At 51.7% G+C, this 26,659-nt stretch overlaps 1 protein-coding gene across 1 annotated transcript in view; it reads left to right on the top strand.

The window, feature by feature from the left end:
• The first annotated feature begins 1,212 nt into the window (after positions 1–1,212).
• Positions 1,213–26,659, top strand: part of LOC147121707 (uncharacterized) — a 52,299-nt gene continuing 26,852 nt past the window's right edge. Inside the window, exons 1-3 of the mRNA XM_085977988.1 lie at positions 1,213–1,315; positions 2,440–2,545; positions 13,615–13,708. Of these exons, the coding sequence (XP_085834114.1) occupies positions 1,219–1,315; positions 2,440–2,545; positions 13,615–13,708 (297 nt within the window). The 5' untranslated portion in view covers positions 1,213–1,218. The remainder of the gene's footprint in view (positions 1,316–2,439; positions 2,546–13,614; positions 13,709–26,659) is intronic.

Here is a 26,659-nt window from a genome sequence, read left to right as displayed (position 1 = left end):
GGGAATGTGTATGGATGTTATTTATATGGACTTCCAGAAGGCATTTGATAAAGTCCCTCATAAGAGACTGTTAACTAAGGGTGAAGCCCATGGAATTGAAGGCAAATTATTGACCTGGTTAGGAAATTGGCTGAGCGGCAGGAGACAGAGAGTAGGGATAATGTGTAGTTACTCTAATTGTCAGGTTGTGACCAATGGTGTCCCGCAGCGATCTGTGCTGGGGCCTCAACTAATTAGGAAACACTTCTACACACAAAGGCTGGTAGAAGTTTGGAACTCTCTTCTGTAAACGGCTATTGATGCTCGATCAATTGTTAATTTTAAGTCTGTTAACCAAAGGTATTAAGAGATATCAGGCAAAGGCGGATATATGGAGTTAGGTCACAGATCAGCCTTCATCTCATTAAATGGTGGAACAGGTTTGAGGGGTTAAATGGCCTACTCCTGTTCCTATGTTCATATAAAAACATTCCTGAGGTCAGGAATGACTAGACGGGAACAAATCCTAAAGGGTGAGTGGACACACTCCTTGTGTGCTGTGGTCGTCAGCCCTCCAGACCAACAGGAGTGCATTCTATCCTGGACCTGAGCTGAGGTAACTGCTCTTAGTCAGAGGACTACAACTAGGATCCTGATCATTATCCGGAGTGCCTGCTCCTGGGCATTATCTGGAGGCCCTGATTCTGATCATTATCCGGAGTGCCTGCTCCTGATCATTATCCAGGACCTCCTGCTCTCGATCCTTATCCAGAGTCCCTGCTCTCAATCCATATCCGGCGTCCCTGTTCCTGATCATTATCCAGTGCACACTTAACTGATATCCCAGTGTGATGCTGTTTTGAGCCCACGGTAGTGGAAATGTGGAACTTTCTCCTCCAAAAGGCTGTGGATGCTGGGAGAATTGCAGCTTTCAAGACTGAGATTGCAAGATTTTTGTTGGGTAAGGAATGTAATATAGAGCTGAGGTACAGATCAGCCATGATCCAATTGAATGGTGGAACAGGCTCGAGAGGCTGAATAGCCTCCTCCTGTTCCTATGTTCCAGGGGGTTTGTAAATGAGCCATTTGTTTGGCATGGATCCACTACTATTTCAATACGGTGCTTATGTCTGTCAGCTATTGAGGCGAATCATTGATATTGGCCCCTGGCACTGACCTCGTGTTTCCTCTTTGGTTTCTCTCTCCCATCCCCCGACCCTCACCACAGACATCAAGGACATGACCTTTGAGGAACTAGCACTCAAGTACCCGAAGCTGGCCATTGAGGAGCTGAGCAAGAACTTTCACCGATATTACAAGAAAATTGCTCTGCTGGGTACGTATGGGGCAGACACCATTAATAGCAATTCACTGGCCAGTACCACAAATGGCTGAAAGACCTTAAGATGTATCAGTTTATCACCTCTGACCCCACCATACACCAATCTTTTCACTTTTAACCAATCGACAGTTTTTGATCAGTATTGACACAACTGGTTCAGCCAATGAGCTGGAGGCAGAATATAAAGCAGGACAAACAGCAAACAGAGTCGATTTAAATAGCGCACTACAGCTAACAGTCTATTTAAACAGAACAAAACAGCAAACAGAGTCTATTTAAACAACGCAGAATGGCAAACAGAGTCTATTTAAATAGTGCATTATAGCTAACAGTCTATTTAAACAGAACAAAACAGCAAACAGACTCTATTTAAGCAGTTTACAGCAAACAGTCTATTTCAACAGTGCACTACAGAAAGCAAAGTCTATTTAAACAGCACATTACAGCAAACAGAGTCTGTTTAAACAGTGCACTACAGTGGGAATGGTAGCATAGTGGCAATTTCACTGGGCTAGTAATCCAGAGGCCTGGACTAATGATCCAGAGTTTAGTTAAACAGCAACAGTACACAACCCGGCTCACCCATGACAGTAACTGGCACTGACCCGCATTGGTACTGAGCCCTGCCAGATCCCAAGGACAGTAACATCCTAAGTCCACGAGCTGATCTCAGCCCAGGGCTGCTGCAACTGGCCTCCGTATCCTTGCTTTAGTGTAAAGGGGAAACCCAGCTGTGAGAGGGGATCCTGATCACTCACCAGTGACCACCCTCAACCCCCACCCACCTGTGCTGTGTGTGGGCATCAGGCGGGGAGGTGGCGACTGTGCTGCCCTCCGTGGTCGAATAACCACCTACACCTGGGCTCGCGCTCGCGGAACGACCGGGCGGTTGAGGTTGACTGGAGGGCTTGCAGTGGGATGAGAGCCCGGCCTGCATCAGCAGAGGTGGTGGGAGCTGGGGGGTTGCTGAACACCATCAAAGTGCCTGAATCCTCCACGCAAGGCAACCCTTGTTTAGTTTCTGAGCTGTATCACAACTCTATGTACTCGCCTTGGTTCTGTAACCCTTAATACCCTTACCTAATAAAATCTATCAATCTCTGTCATTTTAATCACAGGTCTGATAAACAGAGAGGCCTTACGAGACAAACTGTGGACAAAGCTGAACCTGAGATACATGAGAGATGGGAAGAACATCATAACCAGATCCAAAGCAATTCCTAAGTAAGGCTGCCTCACTGTGGGCCTGGCCCTGGGCTCCGCTCACTCGAGATTAAATTCACATCGGGGGTGGGGGGCAGGCCTGTGCCTGGCCCTGGTCTCTGCTCCCTCAGGATTCATCTCAGACTGGGGTGGGTGGAGGGTCTGTGTCTGGGACACTCTGGATTCGACTGGGCCTGGGACACACAGGATTGGATTCACACTGGGGGCTGGGGGGCAGGAAGAGGGCCTGGGGCTGGGCCTGGTGCTGGGCCTTGGGCTTGGCCACTCAGGATTCGACCCACACTGGGGGGGATGTGCCTTGGATTTGGCCCTGGGCCTGGGGCTGGGCCTTGGGCTTGGCCACTCAGGATTCGACTCACACCGGGGGTTGTGCCTAGGGCTGGGCCTACGGCTGGGCCACGGCTCCGCACCCTCGGGAGATCCATTCTTGCCGTTGCTCGAAATAGGCTCCAAACCCATCGCCTGTGGAGTGCAGATGATGCGGTCGGTGAGAGGCTGATCTCGCGCCTTGAATTCTGGGTTCAGGTACAGTCACCTCACTGTGCTAGGACTGATGTCTCCGAGCAATCTGTGTGAAAGGCCAGTTCCGAATGAGTGATGAATCCGTGGCAAACTTTCTTAGAGGCAGCAGTTAGGCTGACACAAGAAATGGAAATATTGTACTTGGACATAATGGGACATTCTTCTACTGCACTATTGCACCATGATGCAGGGAGTTTTACTCTGTATCTAACCCGTGCTATACCTGCCCTGGGAGTGTTTGATGGGACAGTGTAGAGGGAGCTTTACTCTGTATCTAATCCGTGCTGTACCTGCCCTGGGAGTGTTTGATGGGACAGTGTAGAGGGAGCTTTACTCTGTATCTAACCCGTGCTGTACCTACCCTGGGAGTCTTTGATAGGACAGTGTAGAGGGAGCATTACTCTTTATCTAACACATGCTGTACCTGCCCTGGGAGTGTTTGATGGGAGATTGTAGCGGGAGCTGTACTCTGTATCTAACCCATGCTCTACCTGCCCTGAATGGATGCTGCATTTCCAGTGCTGACCACCTCCTTCTGACTAAGCACAATTATTTACCAATTACATTTGTACCCGTTCGCTTGGCCTGGCACAGATTGAACCCACCAATGGCATTGGTGATGGTCTCAAGGGTTGGAGTGGAGTTTGAGGGGCCTTTGACCTCTGACTTGCTGTGTGTCTTGGCAGGAGCCTGGTGGATGTGATGATGAGCCGTACAGACATGCTCTTCTTCCAGAGGTTGCTGGAGGCCTATGATGCGGAGTCTCCGCTGCTCTTCTGGCAGGCGGTGGAGAATCTCCACAACTTGCGCACTGAGAAGGAGAGAAAACTCAAGATCAATTGGATCATTGGCAAGTTCTTCAACAGGAACATCAACCCAGGTGGGTGCAGAACCTTTAGCACGGCAACTCGCTCCAGCCAGAGTAACCCCATCTAACCTTCCCCAGCATGGGACAGGTCACAAAAAGCAATTGCAGATACCCGGCAGTGAGTTACATGCTGGAATCTAATCGAGGGGTTCGGGGGGTTTATATATAGAATAACAGATACCCGGGAGTGAGTTACAGGCTGGAATCTAATTACAGGCTGGAATCTAATCGAGGGGTTCGGGGGGTTTATATATAGAATAACAGATACACGGGAGTGAGTTACAGGCTGGAATCGAATCGATTGTTCAGGTGGTTTATATATAGAATAACCGATACCTAGGAGTTAGTTACTGGCTGGAATCTAATCGATTGTTCGGGTGGTTTATATATAGAATAACAGATACCTGGGAGTGAGTTACAGGCTGGAATCTAATCGGGGGGTTCGGGTGGTTTATATATAGAATAACAGATACCCGGGAGTGAGTTTACAGGCTGGAATCTAATCGATGGTTTCGGGGGGGTTTATATATAGAATAACAGATACCCAGGAGTGAGTTTACAGGCTGGAATCTAATCGAGGGTTTCGGGGGGTTTATATATAGAATTGTGGCAGAGCCACCAGGGGACTCTGATCTAATGTACATAATTATCTTTAACAAATTATTAGCTACAGAATGAATCTGTATCTTTGTTCATATTATTGCATGTACATAGCGCGGTCCCTTTAAGAATGGGACCAAATGCGATGACGTCATCACGTTGATCACGTGATCCTCCAGTGGCGGGAAAACGTGATGACGAGATGAAGTCAGGTTGGGGAGCCGCCCTAGCCAGTCCTCATGGAGCCAGCAAAGAGTACAGACCTGTAATTTAGTTCTCCTGTGTTTTCGTGTTAAACTTTGTTGATTAGTATTAAACATCATTTGTTTGATAGACTGACTCGACCTCAATCCTTTAGTTAGGAATCTAGCCATTCCTACAGTGGTGACCCCGAATTTTCGTGAACAATTTTCGCGGAAGAAGCAAAGCGCGACGAAACATGGAAGCGAACTCCGTGGCTTTGAAGCTCCCACAGTTTTGGGAACAACAGGCGGCCTCCTGGTTCGTACAAGCAGAAGCACAATTCTAACTCCGAAACATCGTTGCAGATCAGACCCGTTACCTTTACGTGGTCTCCGCACTCGACAGCTCCACGGCCTCATGGATCATCAGCCTGCTCGAAAACCCCCTGGTTGACAGCAAGTACAATACTCTTAAAGGGCGGTTAATACAGGTCTTCGGGCTCACGAAGGCGGAGCGTGCCCGCCAACTGCTCGCTATGCCCGGGCTTGGCGATTCCAAGCCATCTCAGTTAATGAGCCAGATGCTCACGCTCCTTGGCTCCGAACCACAATGTTTCCTCTTTCGGGAGTTATTCCTGAGTCAACTACCCGAGCAGGTTCAGGCTGCCCTCGCCAGATCGGAAGCCACAGATTGCGCAGCACTTGCTGCAGAAGCAGATACGATTTATGCGGTCACGCAGCCATCCTGCGCCGCCACGAGGCACCCCTCCCCCGCGAACGCCGCCCCGACACCTCCATCCCCCGGCTTGTGCTTTTACCACGCCCGTTTCGGCGTGAAAGCGAGAGGCTGCCGCCCTCCCTGCAGTTTCGCGCCTAAAAAAAAAAACCAACATCAACACCAGCAGCAACTCCAGAAAAGGAGGACCGAGTTTGAGGGATGTTCCGCGGCCACGATGGCGATTGGCAATTCCGGGAAGCTCCTCTACATTACAGATTCCCTCTCGGGACGGCGCTTTTTATGCGACACCGGGGCGCAGTGTAGCATCCTTCCTGCCTCAGCACTTGATATTCAGTCTGGGAGGCACGGCCTCTCCCTCGAGGCAGCTAATGGTGGGGCCATTCGTTCCTTTGGCAAACGGCAGGTCCAGGTGTGCTTCGGCGGGCAACGGTTTCAGTGGGAATTCATCACAGCCAAGGTTTCGCAAGCCATCCTTGGCGCGGATTTCTTATGCGCCAACAGCCTCTTGGTGGATGTAAGAAATCGTCGATTGGTCAACGCGGCCACCTTCCACTCCATCCCTTGCTTCCGCAGTTCTGCAACGTCGCACACTGTCTCCTGCGCGTTGCCCTCGCCGGACGAGTTCACTCGCCTATTAGGTGAATTCCCGGAGCTGACCAGGCCCACTATCTCCTCCTCGGCCACTAAGCATGGTGTCGAGCACTACATTACTACGACTGGCTCTCCAGTTTACGCACGAGCTCGGCGCCTGGAACCCGGCAAGCTCGCGGCTGCGAAGGCAGAGTTTGCCACGATGGAACGGCTGGGGATTATTCGCCGGTCAAATAGTCCCTGGTCCTCACCTCTCCACATTGTCCCGAAGCCCGGCGGTGGATGGTGGCCATGCGGGGACTACCGACGCCTTAATGATGCCACTACTCCCGATCGGTACCCGATCCCGCATATCCAGGATTTCTCCGCCCATTTGGCGGGAAACTCAATCTTCTCCAAGGTTGACCTCGTCCGTGGCTACCACCAAGTTCCCGTACACCCGCAGGACATCCAGAAAACTGCAGTCATCACTCCCTTTGGACTGTTCGAGTTTCTACGGATGCCATTTGGGCTCAAGAACGCTGCACAGGCTTTTCAGCGACTAATGGACTCGGTCCTGCGGGATCTTAGGTTTTTATTTGTCTACCTTGACGACATCCTGATAGCCACCTCTACCAAAGAGGGACACGTCTGCCATCTGCGCACCCTCTTTCGGCGCCTCAGCCAACATGGCCTCATAATCAACCCGGCCAAGTGTCAGTTCGGCCTACAGCAGATTGACTTCTTGGGCCACCGCATTACTTCGGAGGGCGCAATTCCACTGCAGTCAGAGGTCGAAGCAATTACGGCATTCCCAAGGCCACAGTCCACCAAGGCTCGTCAAGAATTCCTGGGCATGGTGAATTTCTACCACCGCTTTGTATCTAAGGCAGCACGACTCATGCAGCCCCTCTACGAGGCCCTCAAAGGCAAGGCCGGAAAGGATACAATAGCCTGTACGGTCAAAATGGACAACGCTTTCGACAACACAAAAACCGCTCTAGCCAATGCAACTATATGTTAGCGCACCCTCTGCCAGGTGCCACCATTGCCCTTACCACCGACGCTTCCGACTATGCCATAGGCGCCGTACAGGAACAGTGGGTCAACGGGACGTGGCAACCACTGGCGTTTTTCAGCCGCCAACTCCGGCGCAATGAACGCAAATACAGCACTTTCGACCGGGAGTTGCTGGCGCTGTTCCTGGCTATCCGCCATTTCCGTTTTTTGTTAGAAGGATGTCCCTTCACTGCATTTGTAGATCACAAACCACTGACCTTCACCATGGCCAAGACCGCCGAACCGTGGTCGGCTCGACAGCAGTGACAGCTAACTTTCATTTCAGAATTCACGACAGACATCCAACACGTAGCTTGCAAGGACAACTTGGTAGCTGATTGCCTTTCTCGCGCGACCGTACGGGCGGTCCAGCTGGGCATCGATTATGCCCTCATGGCTACCGATCAGGCATCCGACCCTGAAACACAGGCGTATCGCACTGACACCTCTAGCCTCCAACCGGTCGATGTGCAATTCCACACTGCAGGCACCTCGTTACTCTGCGATGTCTCCATGGGAGATCCCCGCCCGATCGTTCCAATTGCCTGGCGCCGCAAAGTTTTGGACGCCATACATGGGCTTTCGCATCCTGGCGTGAAGGCATCTCAAAAATTAATGTCGGCTAAGTTCGTTTGGAGAGGAATGCGTAAGGATATCCGCGACTGGGCTAACACCTGCGTCGTCTGTCAAAAGTCTAAGGTGCAACGCCACGTCAAGGCCCCATTGGCCACATTCGCAGTACCAGAACGGCGATTCGACCATGTCAACGTTGACCTCGTCGGGCCGCTTCCACCGTCACAGGGGTTCACACACATCCTCATCATGGTCGGTCGTACTACTAGATGGCCAGAGGCAGTTCCTTTGGCATCTACTACGTCCGCTGATGTCGCCAGAGCATTCCTCTCCTCGTGGGTCGCACGTTTCGGCGTTCCGGCGGACATTTCTTCAGACCGCGGTCCACAGTTCTCTTCCGAGCTCTGGAACGCTGTGGCCCAGGGTCTTGGCACCAAGCTTCACTGCACCACGGCCTATCACCCGCAGGCAAACGGTTTGTGCGAACGTTTCCACAGATCGTTAAAGGCATCGCTGAGGGCCAGCCTCCAAGGCACCGGATGGGTGGATAAGCTTCCGTGGGTCATGTTGGGTCTTCGCACGGCACCCAAAGAGGACCTGCAATCGTCCGCCGCGGAGCTCGTGTACGGCCAGCCACTCCGCGTACCGGGAGATTTCCTGCCGCTTCCAACTGAGCCGTGGTCCGCAGCCGACCAACTCAGCAACCACCGGGAAACAGCCAAGGCTTTTGCGCCTATCCCAGCTTCGCATCACGGCCTTCCATCTTCACACGTACCAGCGGAGCTAAAGAATGCTGAATTTGTATTCATTCGTCATGATGCCCATAGGGATCCGCTCAAGGTCCCTTACACAGGCCCTTTTCGCGTACTGGAGACAGGCAACAAGAGTTTCTCTGTAGACATCGGTGGTAAACCCGACCACATATCCATTGACCGTCTCAAACCGGCACACCTGGACATCGGCCGGCCAGTAGAGACCGCACAGCCACCACGACGTGGTCGACCTCCTGCTACATCCACGCCAGACCGAAGGCTTCCATCTGCCAGCCCGCCCGCTGTTCAACAACGTCCACTCCAAGAATACAGGAGTCGCACTGACAGGCTTGTCAGACCTCCTAGTTGATTGACTTTTACTGTTGAAGACAATTCTGGGGGGGCGCATGTGGCAGAGCCACCAGGGGACTCTGATCTAATGTACATAATTATCTTTAACAAATTATTAGCTACAGAATGAATCTGTATCTTTGTTCATATTATTGCATGTACATAGTGCGGTCCCTTTAAGAATGAGACCCAACGCGATGATGTCATCACGTTGATCATGTGATCCTCCAGCGGCGGGAAAACGTGATGACGTCATGACGTCAGGTTGGGGAGCCGCCCTAGGCAGTCCTCATGGAGCCAGCAAAGAGTACAGACCTGTAATTTAGTTCTCCTGTGTTTTCGTGTTAAACTCTGTTGAATAGTATTAAACATCGTTTGTTTGATAGACTGACTCGACCTCAGTCCTTTAGTTAGGAATCTAGCCATTCCTACAGAATAACAGATACCTGGGAGTGAGTTACAGGCTGGAATCTAATCGAGGGGTTCGGGTGGTTTATATATAGAATAACAGATACCCGGGGAGTGAGTTACAGACTGGAATCTAATCGAGGGGTTCGGGTGGTTTATATATAGAATAACAGATACCCGGGGAGTGAGTTACAGACTGGAATCTAATCGAGGGGTTTGGGTGGTTTATGTATAGAACAACAGATACAAGCTGAAGGAATTTATAACTAACATCTAAGTGCTGAGTTGATACTCGAGCAGTAAATCACAGGAGGTTTCTGATTTTTAGTTGGCCGTTGATGCTGCTGGGAGCTGCAAGCAGTGTGTTATCACTCAGTCCCTCGCTCGTCTCCTTCCCTCCTCACCTGAAAGTTTTGAGTTGTCCTGAGAGCTCAGGTCCACTGGCATTGGCACGCCGCCGAGTTTGGCCCCCTAAGTGTCCACGAGCTGTTCGGCCGTGAAGGACATCGTAGCCGAGCCGATCTTGACTTTGGTTGACACTGCAACCACGGACTCCGGCAGGCGTGCCTGGGTGGGGAGTGACGAGGAGCTGACGGGCCGAGTTTTCCCCCTTCCGTATCCCAGGAGGGCCTGGGCTGTCCATTGCTCCATCCAGGCCTGTTCGGCACTGAGCAGGGATGAAGCCTGGGCCTCCACTGGACTGTATGGCTCAGTTTCACACTGGACAGTGTCTTTACTGAACGAGCCTTCAAGGGAGCCTGGTTTCTGCTCACCTTCCCGCGCTGTCCATGTCTCTCGGTGTTGGGTGTCAATGTTTGCGTGGCGAGACCAGGGAAACAATAAACATTGGTGCATAACCTTACAATCGGACACTGTGGTGTGTGGCCTCGCTCGGTTCCGTACAGCTTTGCTGGAGCACGTGTCCTCCCGGTGAGGAGCCTCCCTGCCTGCACCGGGAAGTCACAGGAGGGCTGCCCGCAGTTTACCGTTCCGCTCGGTGCCGAGCAACCGATGGGTGAGGCTCAATGCTGGGAGAGGCAGTCGAGAAATCGGTCTCTGCAAAACAAAACACGCTCGATGTCGGGAGCCAACCGGGCACCTGCGGAAGGGGATTAGAGTGGAGGAACGGTTGATGGCTGCAGGGATTGATTCATTTCCGTCTCCTTCCTGTGTCTCTCTCCCCCTCCCACAGAGGAATTATTCCAGTGTAACACACCGATTATCAGAGAGATTCTGGATGCGATTGACAACGGTGACCCGGTTACCATGAGCATGCTGTTACATGCTCAGTCAGAAGTTCAAAAGTCATTGGAGCAGAACTGGTCAGTATTGCAGGTTTGCCATCTTAGGTTTACCTACAAATAGTTTGACGTGTAAAAGCCATGGAGGGATGTGATCATAAGGATGAGGATTTTAAAATTGAGGAATTGGTGAACCAGGAGCCAATGTAGGTCAGAGAGCACAGGGGTGATGGAATTAGAGGGAGGATAGCAAACTGGATTCAAAATTGGTTGGAAAGGAGAAACAGAGTAGGAGTTGACAGGTTTTCAGAATGGTTGGAAGTGGGTAGTGGTGTCCAACAGGGATCTGTTCTGGGGCCACTTCTGTTCACAGTGTCTCTCAATGATTTAGATAAAGACCTAGAGGGAGTGGTGTCAAAATGTGCAGATGATAGTAAAATTCTTTAGAAGACCAGGAAAGATGTGATTGCACTAGAGAGAGTACAGAGGAGATTTACAAGGATGTTGCCGGGAGTAGACAATCTTAGCTATGAGAAAAGACTGGATAGGCTGGGTCTGTTTTCCTTGGAACAGAGGAGGCTGAGAGGAGACCTTATTGAGGTGTATAGAATTATGGGGGGCCTAGATAAAGTGGATAGAAAGGACCTATTTCCCTTAACAGAGGGGTTAAAAACCAGGGGGCACAGATTTAAAGTAACTGGTGGAAGGTTTAGAGGGGATTTGAGGGGACATTTCTTCACTCAGAGGGTTGTGGGGGTCTGGAACTCTCTGCCAGAAAGGGTGGTAGAGGCAGGAACCTGAACCACATTTAAAAAGTACCTGGATGTGCACTTGGGATGCTCTAACCTGCAGGGCTACGGACCAAGAGCTGGGAAGTGGGATTAGGTTGGATAGCTGTTTGTTGGCCAGCGCGGACACGATGGGCCGAAATGGCCTCCTTCCGTGCTGTAACTTTCTATGATTCTATGATTCTATGATTCTATGACCAAATCAAGCTGCAAAGGGCTGTTGATAAGATGGGGGAATGGGCTAAGAAGTGGCAGACACAAGTCATTGTAAGCATGAGGTGATGCATTTTTGCACTTTGGTAAAATTAACAGCTGTAATTCGTAGAATGATAGAATTATACTGCACAGAAGGAATCATGCCCGTGATGAGGCCCAACCAGTGTTTTATAAAGGTTTCGCATAACTTCCTTGCTTTTGTACTCTATGCCTATATTAATAATAAAGCCCAGGATCCTACATGCTTTTTGAACAGCCTTCTCAACTTGTCCTGTCACCTTCAAAGATTTGTGTGCATACACCCCCAGGTCTCTCTGTTCCTGCACCTTCTTTAATATTGTACCATTTAGTTCATATTACCTCTCTTCATTGTACCAAAATATATAATTTCACACTTCTCTGCATTAAATGTCATCTACCATCTACGTACCATTTTACCAGTCTGTCTCTGTCCTCCTGAAGTCTGTTACTATCCTCCTCATTGTTTACTACATTTCTAAGTTTCTTATCATCTGCAAACTATGAAATTATGCCCTATATACTTAAGTCCATGTCATTAACATGTATCAAAAAGAGCAGTGGTCCCAACACCAACCCCTGGGGAACACACTGTATACTTCCCTCCAGCCTGAAAAACAACCGTTCAGCAGTACTCTCTGCTTTCTATCCCTTAGCCAATTTTATATCCACACTGCCACTGTCCCTTTAATCCCATGGGCTTTACTTTTGCTAACAAGTTTATTATGTAGATGAGAAATCGGAGGGGGCCAAGGATAGAACCAAGTAATGATACAAGGGCGGCTGCGGGAAGTGAAGCCACTGCAGGTGATTCTCTGGCTACGACTAGATAGATAGGAATGGAACCAGGCGAGTGCAGTCCCACCCAGCTGGACAACGGAGGAGAGGCATTGGAGGAGCATGGTGTGGTCAACATAGACTGCAGATAGGTCGAGTAGGATGAGGAGGGATAGTGCACCATGGTCACAGTCACAGGGGATGTCATTTGTGTCTTTGATAAGGGCCATTTCAGTACTGTGGCAGGGGCAGAAACCCGATTGGAGAGGTTCAAACATGAAGCTCCGGGAAAGATGGCCATGGATTTAGGAGGCCATAACATGTTCAAGGAATCTGGAGAGAAAAAGAAGGTTGGCGATGGGGCAGTAGTTTCCAGGGATGAGGGGTCAAAGGTTTTTTGAGGTGGAGGGTGATGATGGCAGATTTGAAGGGGTGTGGGACAGTACCTGAGGAGTGAGAACCATTAACAATATCGGCTAACATAGGGGCCAGAAGGGGAAGTTGGGTGGTCAGCAGTTTGGTGGGAATAGGGTTGAGGGAGTCGGAGGTGGGTCTCAAGGACAAGGTGAGTTCAGAGAGGGCATGAGGAGAGACAGGATAGAAACTCGAGAAAGATACAAGTTCAGGGCTAGGACAGGGAGGAACCTTAGGAGAAGTTTGGCACAGTGGGCTAGGAGAAGGGAGTGAAGCAGATGGCCTCAATCCTAGTGACAAAGAAGTTCATGAGCTCCTTGCACTTGTTGCGAGATCCACATTCTAACCACTCTTTGGGTAGAGAAGTTTCTATTGATTTCCCAATTGCATTTATTAGTGACTATTTTATATTGATTGGCCCTAAGATGGGAGTTAGGTAGGGAGTTCCAGGATCCTGACACAGCGACAAATAACAAAGCATGATATATGCCCAAGCTGGGATGCTGTGTGACTTGGAGGGGACCTTGAAGGTGAGGATGTTCCCAAGATATTGCTGCCCTTGTCTTACTGGGTGGGGGAGGTCACAGGGGAGGGAGGTCCTCTCCAAAGAACCTTGATGAGTTGCTGCAGGACATTGTGCAGGTCGTACTCACTGCAGCCACAGTGCGCCGGTGGTGGAGGGAATGGATATTGGGAGCAGTGGCAAGGGAGAATGTGGCATGCGCTGAGTGATGTAATGGTCCGTCAGACTTGCTGGACTGGATCCAAATGGACAAGACACATCAGCAACATTTGGGAAAGCTGGTCACTGTGTAGTGCTCTGCACGGAGCTTCACAATAGTTACTCATTGTGGGTTAGGGGGGGTTGCGGGGAGGCAACTTTGACTGAACTTGGAGGGGGAAGGGTGGGTGGGTGGTGGGATTATATTTGGGATGGAGGCGTGGTCTGGAGGGGATATCTTATTCTCTTTAGTTCTTCTCCTTGGTGCAGGTTTCATGTCTACCTGAAAACTTACCCAGAGGAACCTGAAGAGAAAGTGGAATCTATGGTGGCCCTGAGGATGCTCCAGACCATAAGTCGGGCGGTGAGTAACTCTTGTAACCCGCATTTCGTAACTTGAATTTGGGACATCCTGAGGCCTTTCACGACCTCAGGACGTCCCAAAGCGTTTTTACAGCCAATGAAGTACTTTTGAAGTGTAGTCACTGTTGTAATGTAGGCACCATGGCAGCCAACTTGTGCACAGCAAGCTCCCACAGACAGCAATGTGATAATAATCTGTTTCAGTGATGTTGGTTGAGAGATAAATATTGGCCAAGACACCAGGGAGGACGCCCCTACTCTTTTTCAAAATAGTTCCATGGGATCTTTTGCATCCACCTGAGAAGGGAGACGGGGCCCTGGTTTAACGTCTCATCCAAAAGACGGCACCTCCGACAGAGCAGCACTCCCTCAGTACTGACACTGGAGTGCCGGCCTGGATTCTGTGCTCAAGTCTCTGGAGTGGGGCTTGAACCCACAATGTTCTGACACAGAGGCGAGAGTGCTACCTCTTCTCTCTTAGGCAGTCCCTCGGAACCGAGGATGACTTGCTTCCACACTAAAAATGAGTTCTCAGGTGACTGATGAGTCCAATGCGGGACCGACAGTCTCTGTCACAGGTGGGGCAGACGGTGGTTGAAGGGGCGGCTGGGTGGGGTGCTTGGGTTGAACATAAGAACATAAGAAATAGGAGCAGGAGTAGGCCAATCGGCCCCTCGAGCCTGCTCCGCCATTTAATAAGATCATAGCTGATCTGATCCTAACCGCCAATCTACTATCACAGAACCATCTCCTGAATCTAACAGAATTAGACACACGAAATAGGAGCAGGATCAGGCTACACGGCCCCTGGGCCCGCTCCGCTACCCACAGGGCCATGTCCGATCCGAACCTAGACTCATGTCCAAATTCCTGCCCACTCCCCGTAACCCTTAATTCCCTTTACTTCTAGGAAACTGTCTATTTCTGTTTTAAATTTATTTAATGATGTAGCTTCTGCAGCTTTTTGGTGCAGCATATTCCATGGACCTACCACCCTCTGAGTGAAGTAGTTCCTCCTCATCTCAGTTTTGAAAGAGCAGCCCCTTATTCTAAGACTATGCCCCCTAGTTCTAGTTTCACCCATCATCGGGAACATCCTCCCCGCATCCACCCGATCCAACCCCTTCACAATCTTATATGTTTCAATAAGATCGCCTCTCATTCTTCTGAACTCCAATGAGTAGAGTCCCAATCTACTCAACCTCTCCTCATATGTCCATCCCCTCATCCCCGGGATTAACCGAGTGAACCTTCTTTGTACTGACTCGAAAGCAAGTATGTCTTTTCTTAAGTATGGACACCAAAACTGTATGCAGTATTCCAGGTGCGGTCTTACCAATACCTTGTACAACTGAAGCAATACCTCCCTATTTTTATATTCTATCCCCCTAGCAATGAAAGCCAACATTCCATTGGCCTTCTTAATCACTTGCTGCACCTGCATACTAACCTTTTGAGTTTTGTGCACCAGGACCCCCAGATCCCTTTGTACTTCAGTACTTTCAAGTTTCTTGCCATTAAGATAATAACTTGCTCTACGATTTTTCCTGCCAAAGTGGATAACCTCACACTTTCCAGTATTGTATTCCATCTGCCAAATCTCTGCCCACTTACTTAGCCTGTCTATGTCCCCTTGCAGGTTTTTTATGTCCTCCTCACTCACTGCTTTCCCTCCCATCTTAGTATCATCTGCAAACTTTGATATGTTACACTCGGTCCCCTCCTCCAAATCGTTAATATAGATTGTAAAGAGTTGGGGACCTAGCACCGACCCCTGTGGAACACCACTAGTTACTGATTGCCATTCTGAGAATGAACCATTTATCCCAACTCTCTGCTTTCTGTTAGATAGCCAATCCTCTATCCATGCCAGAATATTACCTCCAATCCCGTGATTTTTTATCTTAAGCAATAATCTTTTGTGTGGCACCTTGTCAAATGCCTTTTGGAAGTCTAAATACACTACGTCCACTGGTTCACCTTTATCCACCCTATATGTTACTTCCTCAAAGAACTCCAGCAAATTTGTCAAACATGACTTCCCCTTCATAAAACCATGCTGACTTTGTCCTATTAAACGATGATTATCCAAATGCCCTGTTACTGTCTCCTTAATAATGGACTCCAAAATTTTACCTACCACAGATGTTAGTCTAACCGGTCTATAGTTTCCAGCCTTCTGTCTACTGCCCTTTTTAAATAAGGGTGTTACATTAGCAGTTTTCCAGTCTGCCGGGACCTTTGCTGAGTCCAGGGAGTTTTGGAAAATTATTACCAATGCATCCACAATCCCTACCGCCACTACCCTCAGACCCTAGGATGTAAGCCATCAGGTCCAGGTGATTTACCCGCCTTGAGTCCCATTATTTTACCGAGTACCACTTCCTTAGTGATTTTGATCGTGTTTAGCTCCTCCCCCCCATAGCCCCCTGTTTGTCCAGTGTTGGGGTATTCTTAGTGTCTTCTAATGTAAAGACTGATACAAAATATTCATTCAGTGTTTTTGCCATCTCCATATTTCCCACCATTAATTTCCCGGTCTCATCCTCTAAGGGACCAACATTTACTTTAGCCACCCTTTTTCTTTTTATATAACAATAAAAACTCTTACTATCTGTTTTTATATTTTTTGCTAATTTACTTTCATAATCTATCTTCCCTTTCTTAATCAATCTTTTTGTTATTTTTTGCTGTCTTTTAAAGTTTTCCCAATCCTCTATCCTCCCACTAGATTTGGCTACCTTATATGCCCTTGTTTTTAGTCGAATACTATCCTTAATTTCTTTACTTAGCCACAGATGGCTGTCTTTTCTTTTGCACCCTTTTCTTCTCAGTGGAATATTTTTTTTTTGGAAGTTGTAAAATAACTCCTTAAATGTACACCACTGATCATGTATCGTCTTATCCTTTAATCTATTTCCCAATCCACTCTACTCAATTCCGCTCTCATACCTTCATAGTCTCCTTTATTCAAGCTTAGCACGCTTGTTTGAGATCCAACCTTCTCACCCTCTAATTGAATATGGAATTCAACCATGTTATGGTCACTCATTCCAAGGGGATCCTTTACTAGGACATTTTTAATTAATCCTGTCTCGTTACACAGGACCAGATCTAAGGTTGCTTGCCCCCTGGTCGGTTCAGTTACATACTGCTCAAGAAACCCATCCCTAATACACTCAATGAACTCATCCTCAAGGCAGCCCTGCCCAATTTGATTTGTCCAATTAATATGATAGTTAAAATCCCCCATAATTATAGATGTTCCCTTATTACATGCCTCAACTATTTCCTGATTGATACTCCGTCCAACATAGTTGCAGCTGTTCGGAGGCCTATAGACTACGCCCACTAGTTTTTTATTCCCCTTATTATTCCTTACCTCCACCCAAACTGTTTCATTATCCTGATCTTTTGACCCAATATCATTTCTCTGTATTACAATGATTCCTTCCTTTATTAACATAGCCACCCCACCTCCCCTTCCTTCCTGCCTGGCCTTCCTGATCGTTAAATAACCTGGTATGTTTAATTCCCAGGCATTGTCACCCTGCAGCCATGTTTCTGTAATGGCCACAAGATCATACCCATATGTAGTTATTTGTGCCATTAACTCGTCTATTTTGTTACGAATGCTACGTGCATTCAGATAGAGAACTTTCAAATATGTTTTGTGACACTTAGGCCTAGAAATTCAGTTGGCTGCGCCAGCAGTTAGCGCCTTAAGAGAAGTGAATTTCGGGCGCTATGCGTGTAGCGCCCGGGCGCAGCGCAGTTTGCGCCTCGCCCCAAATTAAGTGGACCCTTAGCGCCGGCGTAAAGTTTAGCGCCCGCCCGGCTGCGTGCGCAGAAAATGACGTCACATCCTCGTGCAACGCCCTTTGCGCGCCCCGATTCCAAACTTCAGTCGGACCGCCCCATTGTGCGGCTGGCGGCCAGAGCGTTTGTAAAATGGAACGCAACACAGCCGACGCGGGCCCCGGGGAGCGCAAATTAAAGGGCACGTACCCTGCAGTATAAAGGGCAGCCATTTTGCAGCAAACACTCTTGTGCAACGGATTTCTGGACACACAACAAGGAGGAGAGCTAACTGGTGTCGTGCAGCAATAGCTCAGGTATTTTTGGACTCAGGCCAAAGCGCTGCAAGTGCCCTGTTGGAAATTTGACTGTTTGCCAGCATTTGATGGGGGCTGCATGGGGTGCCAATGCGGAGTTTCAGCGCCATGTGCGTAGGGCTCGCAGACGCGGGGTCAGAGGGGCAGCCCTGGCTAGAGGCAGAGGGGGCAACAGGCGTCGGCAACATAGGCCTTACCCAGTCAGGGTATACCGCCAGCAGCGCTCCTACCTCACCATGAGTGGCGCGCGATGTGTAAGAAGGCTGAGATTCCGAAAGGAGGTGGTTGCAGAGATCTGCCACCTGCTTCGCAGAGATCTGCGTCCAAAGCTCAGGTGCAGGACGTCTCTGTCGGTGGAAGTGAGGGTGATGGTGGCATTGAACTTCTATGCCACCGGCTCCTTCCAATCTGCTGTTGGGGACATAGCGAACATATCCCAGTTTGGCGTGCATCGCTGCATCCGCCAGGTGACCGATGCCCTTTTCAGAAGGAGACGCCAATTCATCTCCTTCCCCATGGCCCTGGAGAGCCAGCATCAGCGTGCAGTGGGATTTGCTAGACTCGCGGCCTTCCCCTTGGTGCAGGGCGCCATTGACTGTACGCATGTGGCTTTGCGGGCACCTCTGGAGCATGGCGAGCAGTATCGCAACCGGAAGGGCTACCATTCTCTCAATGTGCAGCTGGTGTGTGACCACAAGCAGCGCATCCTGGCTGTCAATGCCTGCTTTTCAGGCAGCTGCCACGATGCCTTTATCCTGCGGCAGAGTACTGTGCATGACATGTTCGAGGCACAGCCTCCCCCAAGAGGATGGCTACTCGGGGACAAAGGCTATCCTTTGTGTACCTGGCTCATGACCCCGCTCCGCGCGCCCAGGACCGCTGCTGAAGAGGCATACAACGAGAGCCATCAAAGGAGCAGAAACATCATCGAGCAAACTATTGGGGTCCTCAAGCAGTGGTTCCGCTGCCTTGATCGTTCCGGCGGATCGCTGCAGTATTCGCCACAACGGGTCTCCCAATTTGTCGTAGTTTGCTGCATGCTACACAACCTGGCTCTCCGCAGGATTCAGGCACTGCCACCTGACGTTGGACCACCACCTCAGGAGGAGGAGCAGGAGGAGGAGGAGGAGGAGTACGTTCCCAGGAGGGAGCGACAAGGTCCAAGGGCCGTCCGTCGCCAGCTTATTGAACGTAACTTCTAAGCCCCCTGTCAGGGAATGCCTTGTGGCCATGAAGCAAGATGATTGCAGCCGCTCCACAAGCCCTCAGCCGGCGAAGGCAACAAAGACTAACAAGAACAACCATGGACACTGTCTGAATAAAGATAAATTTATATTTGACAAAAATGAAACCCCTTCCCACATGAATCCCAAAAACAATCAACGGCCCCCACAAAAAGTGCAACAAACGACTCACTCCCACAACCTGGGGAGGAGTAACTCCACATTTGAACAAACCAGGCCTCAACCTCGGCCTTAACGCCAAAAACATACCCATAAACAAAACAACCATGGGCAAAATAAAGATGTCCACCGCCATATAAAATGAAAGCTGGCCACACTCTCTACTTAGTGGCCCGCGAGGGCGAGACCTTGTCCAGCCTTTTGGCGCCCCTGCCCGGCCTGCTGCTCCTCCGCAAGCTCTGCCCAGTGGCTGCTGCGAGGCTGGGGGAAGGCGCCTGAGGGTCAGATGTCCTTCCACCAGATGGCCTTGTGGGGGCGGCCTACACGGGCTTTGGGCCTCGAGGGGCCGGCTGTTGATTGGCGCACATGTGCATGGCCACCATCAGCTCCAGCCGCTTGCCGTTGACGCTCCACTGGGGGAGTGGCAGCGACGGATGGCGCAATGTGGGCAAGCTGGTGTATTGGAGGCGCTGGCTGGTGATGTCGCACGCTGGCACTCGCCTGGGCACGCACTGCACGATCCGCACCAATCAGCCGAAGGGCGGATCGCTGTGCTGCTGCAGCGCGGCGGGTGTCCTGGCGATGCCTGGCTGAGGCAGCGCGTGTGGCAGCAGTGAGTGCCCCTGTTGCCCTGGTCTGCGCCCGCATCACATCCGCCACTGACTTGACGGCATCAGCCAGCGACTCCATCGCCAGAGGCATCTGTTCCACGACCTCCATCATCATCCGGCCACTCTCGGCATTTGATGCCCCAAACTCCCGCACACTGGTCGCCAGCGACTCGATGGCCTCAGGCATCCGTCCCACCACCTGCATGAGCTCTGTGTGGCGGCGGTCCGAATCCTCGGCCATTTGGTCTAGCTGGCGCACCTCCTCCGAGGTGAAGGTGGCCGGACTGGAGGCGGGACTCTCCCGCTGGGGAGCAGGGGTCCGAGCTAGGCGACCCTTGGCACGTTGCTGGCGCCGAATGTCCGCAGCAACTGCACTCCCCTCCGATCCTTCCCCCCTCTGGGGGGAAGGCCGCGGCCCACCCGCAGCCCTCCTGGGTGGCTGGACGCCACTGGTCCCAGCAGCTGCACTCCCCTCCGAAAGTTGCTCCAGGCTCTCGTCCAGGGAAGGCGTGTCCAACACTTCGCCCTCTGCTGTGGGACCTGAGTCCTCCCCTGATGGTCCGGGTTGTTCTTCCTCCTCCTCCTCCTGTTCGGAGGGGCTGTCACTGGCAGCTTCAGGGAGCTCTTCGTCACCAGCTGAAAGCAGGAAGGCACAAGAGTAGCTTCAGAGTAAGGAGAGGGCATCAGCGAGGGAGTCATGACTGGTGGCATTCAGCGCATTGGTGGCACAGTGGCAAAGGAGGTAGCTCGGATGCGCAAGTGTGACGAGAGAGGGCCAAAAGGCGAGGTCCTTACCATTGCCGGGCAGTGGAGGGTCGGCTTCTCCGCACGCTCTGGGCACAATCACGCGGCCTCCCATGAGGCCACTCACGCGCTCCTCCAGGGGAGTGAGCTTCTGGAACTTGGCGCGGCCTCCCCCGGTGATGTCGCGGCGCTTGCGATTATTCGCAAGTTTAGCCTGCAAGAGAAAGGACGAGCTCTAAGTACGGTGTGTAGCCATGACGTAGTGTGCACTGCCTCCCATGGTGGAATAGCTTGGCCAGAGTGTAGCCCTGATCTAGTGTGCACTGCCTCCCATGGTGGAATAGCTTGGCCAGTGTGTAAAGTGCAGAATGTGCAATTGATGCTCATGACTGTCCCAAAGCTGCTGGCTGAGGGCTGCCCATTAGGCCTTTCAGGTCCCTTTGCCCATCATGTCAGGTGTACATGCAAGAATGAGGAGGAGAGTGGAAAGGGTACTCACCCTGACAATCCTGGTCAGGTCATTGTATTTCTTCCGACATTGCACCTTGTCCCTGGGGGCATCGCCGTAGGACGACACCCTGGTGGCGATCTCCCTCCAGGCTTTGGTGTAGACGCGGTGGGTGGGATTCCTGCCATTGTCTGGGAACAAGATCCTGCGCCTCTTCTCCAATGCTGTCAGCATGATATCCAGATCACGCTCTGAGAAGCGCAGGGCACGCTCACGGGCCTTATCATGCGTTGCCATGGCTCCTTGGCCTCAGCAGCAGTGTTGAGGCCTAGTTTGAAAGCTGCAGTGTGCAGGGCGTGGCAGCAGACCAAATCGTCCCTTCCCCCTTTAAGAGCTGGCCGGCGCCACGGGGTCTGCTGTTAATCAAAAAATGACCGCACCCGCGCTGCGCCCCGCCTCGGCGCTATCCCTCTGCACCGCCGGCTTAGCGCCTAAAGATAGTCGTGTAAAGCCTCTTTTAGCGCTCCAGCAACCTCTTAGGGCGAAGCAACTGAATTTCGGCGAAGGGGGCGGGCGCTAACGTTAGCGCCCCAAAACTGGCAAAACTGAATTTCTAGGCCTTAGTTCCTGCTTTTGCCCTTTTTATTACTTTACCTTTTACTCCATACCTTCTGCCCCTTCCTGACACGCTCTGGTTTTTAATTTCCCCACGGCTACCTAAGTCTATGACCTTCTCTGTTGTCATTTTTATTATTTGCTCTCTAGGAACCTCCCCCCTCACTAGTTAGTTTAAAGCCCTCTCTACAGCCCTAGTTATATGATCCGCCAGGACTCTAGTCCCAGCACTGGCCAAGTGAAGCCCGTCCCAATGGAACAGCTCCCTCCTGCCCCAGTACTGGTGCCAGTGTCCCAGGAAGCTGATGCGCTATTAATTACTCAAAAGACTGAGGTTAAGCGAGTAACTAACAGGCTTTTATTAACAAGAGAATGAAGGTGTGCCTCGAGTGGTCAACCAGTCCAGAATACAGAGGGACTGTGGAGCAGTCACCTTTATACCTGGACTCGTGGGAGGAGTCAGCCGAGGCATGTACAGACATGTACACAGTGGAATACAAACACCCACACAGGCAGGTATAACAGTGGTTTACCACATTCACCCCTTGTTTAAAAATGAGTCTGGCGGGGTGAAGTGTATTAAAAGTTTGTGTATTGGAGTCTCTCCGGAGGTCTTGTCTGCCGCTGTGATCGACGTGGCGACGGCAGGGGTAGTGAAGCTTCCGGCGTCGAGTCCCGCGTAGGCTGGGGCACTGGTGTGTAGTCCTCGTGGGTGTCGAGCGGGTCGCGGGGCCCAGGCGTGCCGTCTGCTGGGGTTGGATATTGGATCGTGGGGGGGGGTGGTAGTGGGTAGTGGGTTACTGGGGCCCCCGAGGGTGCGAGGTCTCGTATGGAGACTGTGTCCTCCCGCCCGTCCGGGTATGCACTGTAAGCATACTGGGGGTTGGCGTGGAGGAGGTCGACCCTCTCGACCAGGGGGTCTGTTTTATGGGTCCTCACGTGTCTTCTCAGTAGGACCGGCCCTGGGGACATCGGCCATGGTGGTAGCGATGTCCCCGATGTGGACTTCCTTGGGAAGACAAACATTTTCTCATGAGGGGTGGCGTTAGTGGCAGTGCAGAGCAGTGACCGAATAGAGTGAAGCGCATCGGGGAGCACATCCTGCCAGCGGGAGGTCGGAAGGCCCCTAGACTTTAAGGCTAGCAGGGCGGCCTTCCAAACTGTCGCATCCTCTCTTTCCACCTGTCCGTTCCCCCGGGGGTTGTAACTGGTGGTCCTGCTTGTGGCAATACCCCTAGCGAGCAGGTACTGGTGGAGTTCGTCGCTCATAAACGATGAGCCCCGGTCGCTATGGATATAGCTGGGGAAACCGAACAGGCTGAAGAGGTCGTTCAGACATTTAATGACCGTGGCACTGGTCATGTCCGGGCAGGGGATGGCGAACGGGAAACGGGAGTACTCATCAATAATGTTGAGGAAGTACACATTGCGGTCGGAGGAGGGGAGAGGCCCTTTAAAATCAACGCTCAGGCGCTCGAAGGGGCGAGTGGCTTTTATCAGGTGAGCCCTGTCTGGTCTATAAAAGTGCGGTTTGCACTCAGCGCAGACTTGGCAGTTCCTGGTCATGGTCCTGACCTCCTCAATGGAGTAAGGCAGGTTGCGGGCCTTGATGAAGTGGAAGAACCTGGTGACCCCCGGGTGGCAGAGGTCATTGTGGAGGGCCCGCAGTCTATCGATCTGCGCGCTGGCGCAGGTGCCACGCGATAGAGCATCCGGGGGTTCATTGAGCTTCCCGGGCCGGTACAAGATCTCGTAATTGTAGGTGGAAAGTTCGATTCTCCACCTCAAGATCTTGTCGTTTTTTATTTTGCCCCTCTGCTTGTTGTTAAACATAAAAGCAACTGAACGCTGGTCAGTGAGCAGGGTAAATCGTTTTCCGGCCAGGTAGTGCCTCCAATGACGCACAGCCTCCACAATAGCCTGTGCCTCCTTCTCAACAGCGGAATGTCTGGTCTCCGGGCCCTGGAGGGTTCGTGAAAAGAAGGCCACGGGTCTCCCCGCCTGATTAAGGGTAGCGGCCAGGGCAAAGTCGGACGCGTCGCTTTCCACCTGGAAGGGGATGGATTCGTCCACTGCGTGCATGGTGGCTTTGGCAATGTTTTCCTTCATACGGTGGAAGGCTAAGCGGGCCTCTGCCGTCAAGGGAAAAGAGGTGGACTTGATCAGTGGACGGGCCTTGTCCGCATAGTAGGGGACCCACTGGGCGTAATAGGAGAAAAACCCTAGGCACCTCTTCAGGGCCTTGAGGCAGTGGGGCAGTGGGAGTTCCATAAGGGGACGCATCCGGTCGGGGTCGGGACCGATGACTCCGTGTTCCACAACACAGCCAAGGATGGCGAGGCGGGTTGTGCGGAATATGCACTTCTCCTTGTTATACGTCAGGTTCAGGAGTTGGGCGGTGCAGAGGAATTTTTCGAGGTTTGCGTCATGGTCCTGCAAGTCATGGCCGCAGATGGTCACATTGTCCAGATATGGGAAAGTGGCCTGCAACGCATTTTGATCGACCATCCGGTCCATCTCCCTTTGGAAGACGCCAAAGGGAACCCTAAGGAAGTGATAGAGGCGGCCGTTTGCCTCAAAGGCAGTATACTGGCGGTCCTCAGGGCGGATAGGGAGCTGGTGGTACGCTGATTTCAGGTCAATGGTCGAGAAGACGCGGTACTGCGCGATCTGGTTGACCATATCAGCTATGTGGGGGAGTGGGTAAGCGTCCAGCAGGGTGTAGCGATTTATTGTCTGGCTGTAGTCGATGACCAGGCGCTGCTTCTCGCCGGTCTTAACGACCACAACCTGGGCTCGCCAGGGGCTGGTGCTGCCCTCAATAATCCCCTCCTTCAGGAGCCGCTCCACTTCGGTTTTAATGAAAACCCTGTCCCCGGCACTGTATCGCCTGCTCTTTGTGGCGATGGGCTTACAGTCGGGGGTGAGGTTAGCAAACAGTGGGGGGGGCTGACTCTGAGTGTGGAGAGGTTGCACCTGGTGCGCGGCGGGCAGTTTGGAAGCTGCTGGCTGCGGACTGTGAGTGGGGGGAGGGGTCCACCGTACGCCATCGTAACACTTTTAAGTTGGCACTGAAAATCTAACCCCAGTAGAACGGCAGCGCAGAGGTGGGGCAGGACCAGAAGTTTAAAATTATCGTACACAGTCCCATCTACTAAGAGTGTCACCACGCAGTAGCCGCCAATGTCCGCCGACTGGGACTCGGAGGCCATAGAAATCCGCTGGTGCGCAGGCAGGACTGGGAGAGAGCAACGCCGCACCGTGTCGGGGTGGATGAAGCTCTCCGTGCTCCCAGAGTCAAAAAGGCAGATTGTTTCATGACCATTTACCTTAATGTCCATTGTGGACCGGGCCAGTTGGTGCGGTCTCGCTTGGTCCAGCGTAACGGAGGCCAGCGTAGGGGTCGGTGTATCGCTGCGGGTATCAGATGAGGCGGTGTTGGGGGCCTGCTGCGTCCCGGCTGGCGTCCAAGATGGCGGCGTCCATGATCCCCATGTGGCTGGAGGCGTCCAAAATGGCTGCTGTTCCGGTGGTTCGCACATGGCTGGGGAGGCCCAAGATGGCGGCCCGCACGGCCCACATGCGGCGCTGCTGGGGTTTGGGGTGGCTTTGGCCCTGCAGACGCTGGCGTAGTGTCCCTTCTTCCCGCAGCCCGAGCAGATCGCATTTTTCGCCGGGCAGCGCGCTCTGGGGTGTTTGGCCTGGCCACAGAAGTAGCATTTCTGGCCTTGGGACACTGCTGCGGTAGTTGGGCCGTTGCTGGGATGTGGCTGGGGTGGCACGGCACTATGAGACGGTCCTACCGTGTCCCAGGCTGTCGTTCCCCGCGGCGTCCACGATGCAGAGGAGTAGGCATCCATGCCCCGGTAGGCTGCATCCAATGATAGTGCGAGTTCAGAGGCCTTGTTGAGGTTGAGGTCACTCTGCTCCAACAGTCGCTGTCGGGTGTAATTGGACCTGTGGCCCGCTACAAAAGCGTCCCGGATAAGTTCCTCTGTGTACACGGCGGCCTTTACATCCTTACAACCACAGGCCCGGCTAAGCACAGACAGTGCCTGAAGGTATTCCTCGGTCAATTCCCCAGGTTGTTGTTTACGACTCCCCAGGAGGTGCCTGGCGTACACCTCGTTCACTCGGCGCGTGTACTGGTCCTTGAGGAGCTTGAGAGCAGCCGTGTATGAGGTCGCGTCCTGGATGACCGAGTACGCTCGGTGGTTCACTTTGGAGGTCAGGACATCCAGTTTGTCCTCATCCGATTTGACCATTGCAGCGGAGGCGATCGGGAATCTTTCAAAGCACCTAAGCCAGTGAGCAAACTTGGTGGATGCGTCCGCCTCCCGATGGCCTAAGTCCAGGCATGCTGGTGTGAGGATCTTCTCCATTATAAAAAAATCTTGTTAATAAAATTGATGCGCTATTAATTACTCAAAAGACTGAGGTTAAGCGAGTAACTAACAGGCTTTTATTAACAAGAGAATGAAGGTGTGCCTCGAGTGGTCGACCAGTCCAGAATACAGAGGGACTGTGGAGCAGTCACCTTTATACCTGGACTCGTGGGAGGAGTCAGCCGAGGCATGTACAGACATGTACACAGTGGAATACAAACACCCACACAGGCAGGCATAACAGTGGTTTACCACAGAAGCAAAACCCATTTCTCCCACACGTGCACTTGAAGGGATATTTACTAGTCCTAGCCCCTTTAGGGCTACCCCGGATCAGGTGTATTTCTCAAACGTTCACTTTCAACTAAAGTTTGAGGTAGCCACTCCGGCGCACGCAATTGACCTGTGAACTCCTTCCTTTAAGGGAACGGAAGTTCCGGTTTCCCGCGCATGCGCAGTGCATGCACGAAACCGGCACTTTCGTTGGGCCTATGGGTGAGTACCCAGCGCGCACTCACCCATGGGGACCCGAATTTCTGGCCCATTAATAACCATTCTAAAAAGAGAAGAAATGCTATCTTATTATTAACTGAGAATCTTACTTTTAAATCTTAACTTCACTACAATATTA

The sequence above is a fragment of the Somniosus microcephalus genome, chromosome 3, assembly GCF_052327205.1.
Source record: "Somniosus microcephalus isolate GS21.2 chromosome 3, FLI_Smic_1.0, whole genome shotgun sequence".
Lineage (NCBI taxonomy): Eukaryota > Metazoa > Chordata > Chondrichthyes > Squaliformes > Somniosidae > Somniosus > Somniosus microcephalus.
This window is presented reverse-complemented; position numbering and strand designations above follow the sequence as displayed.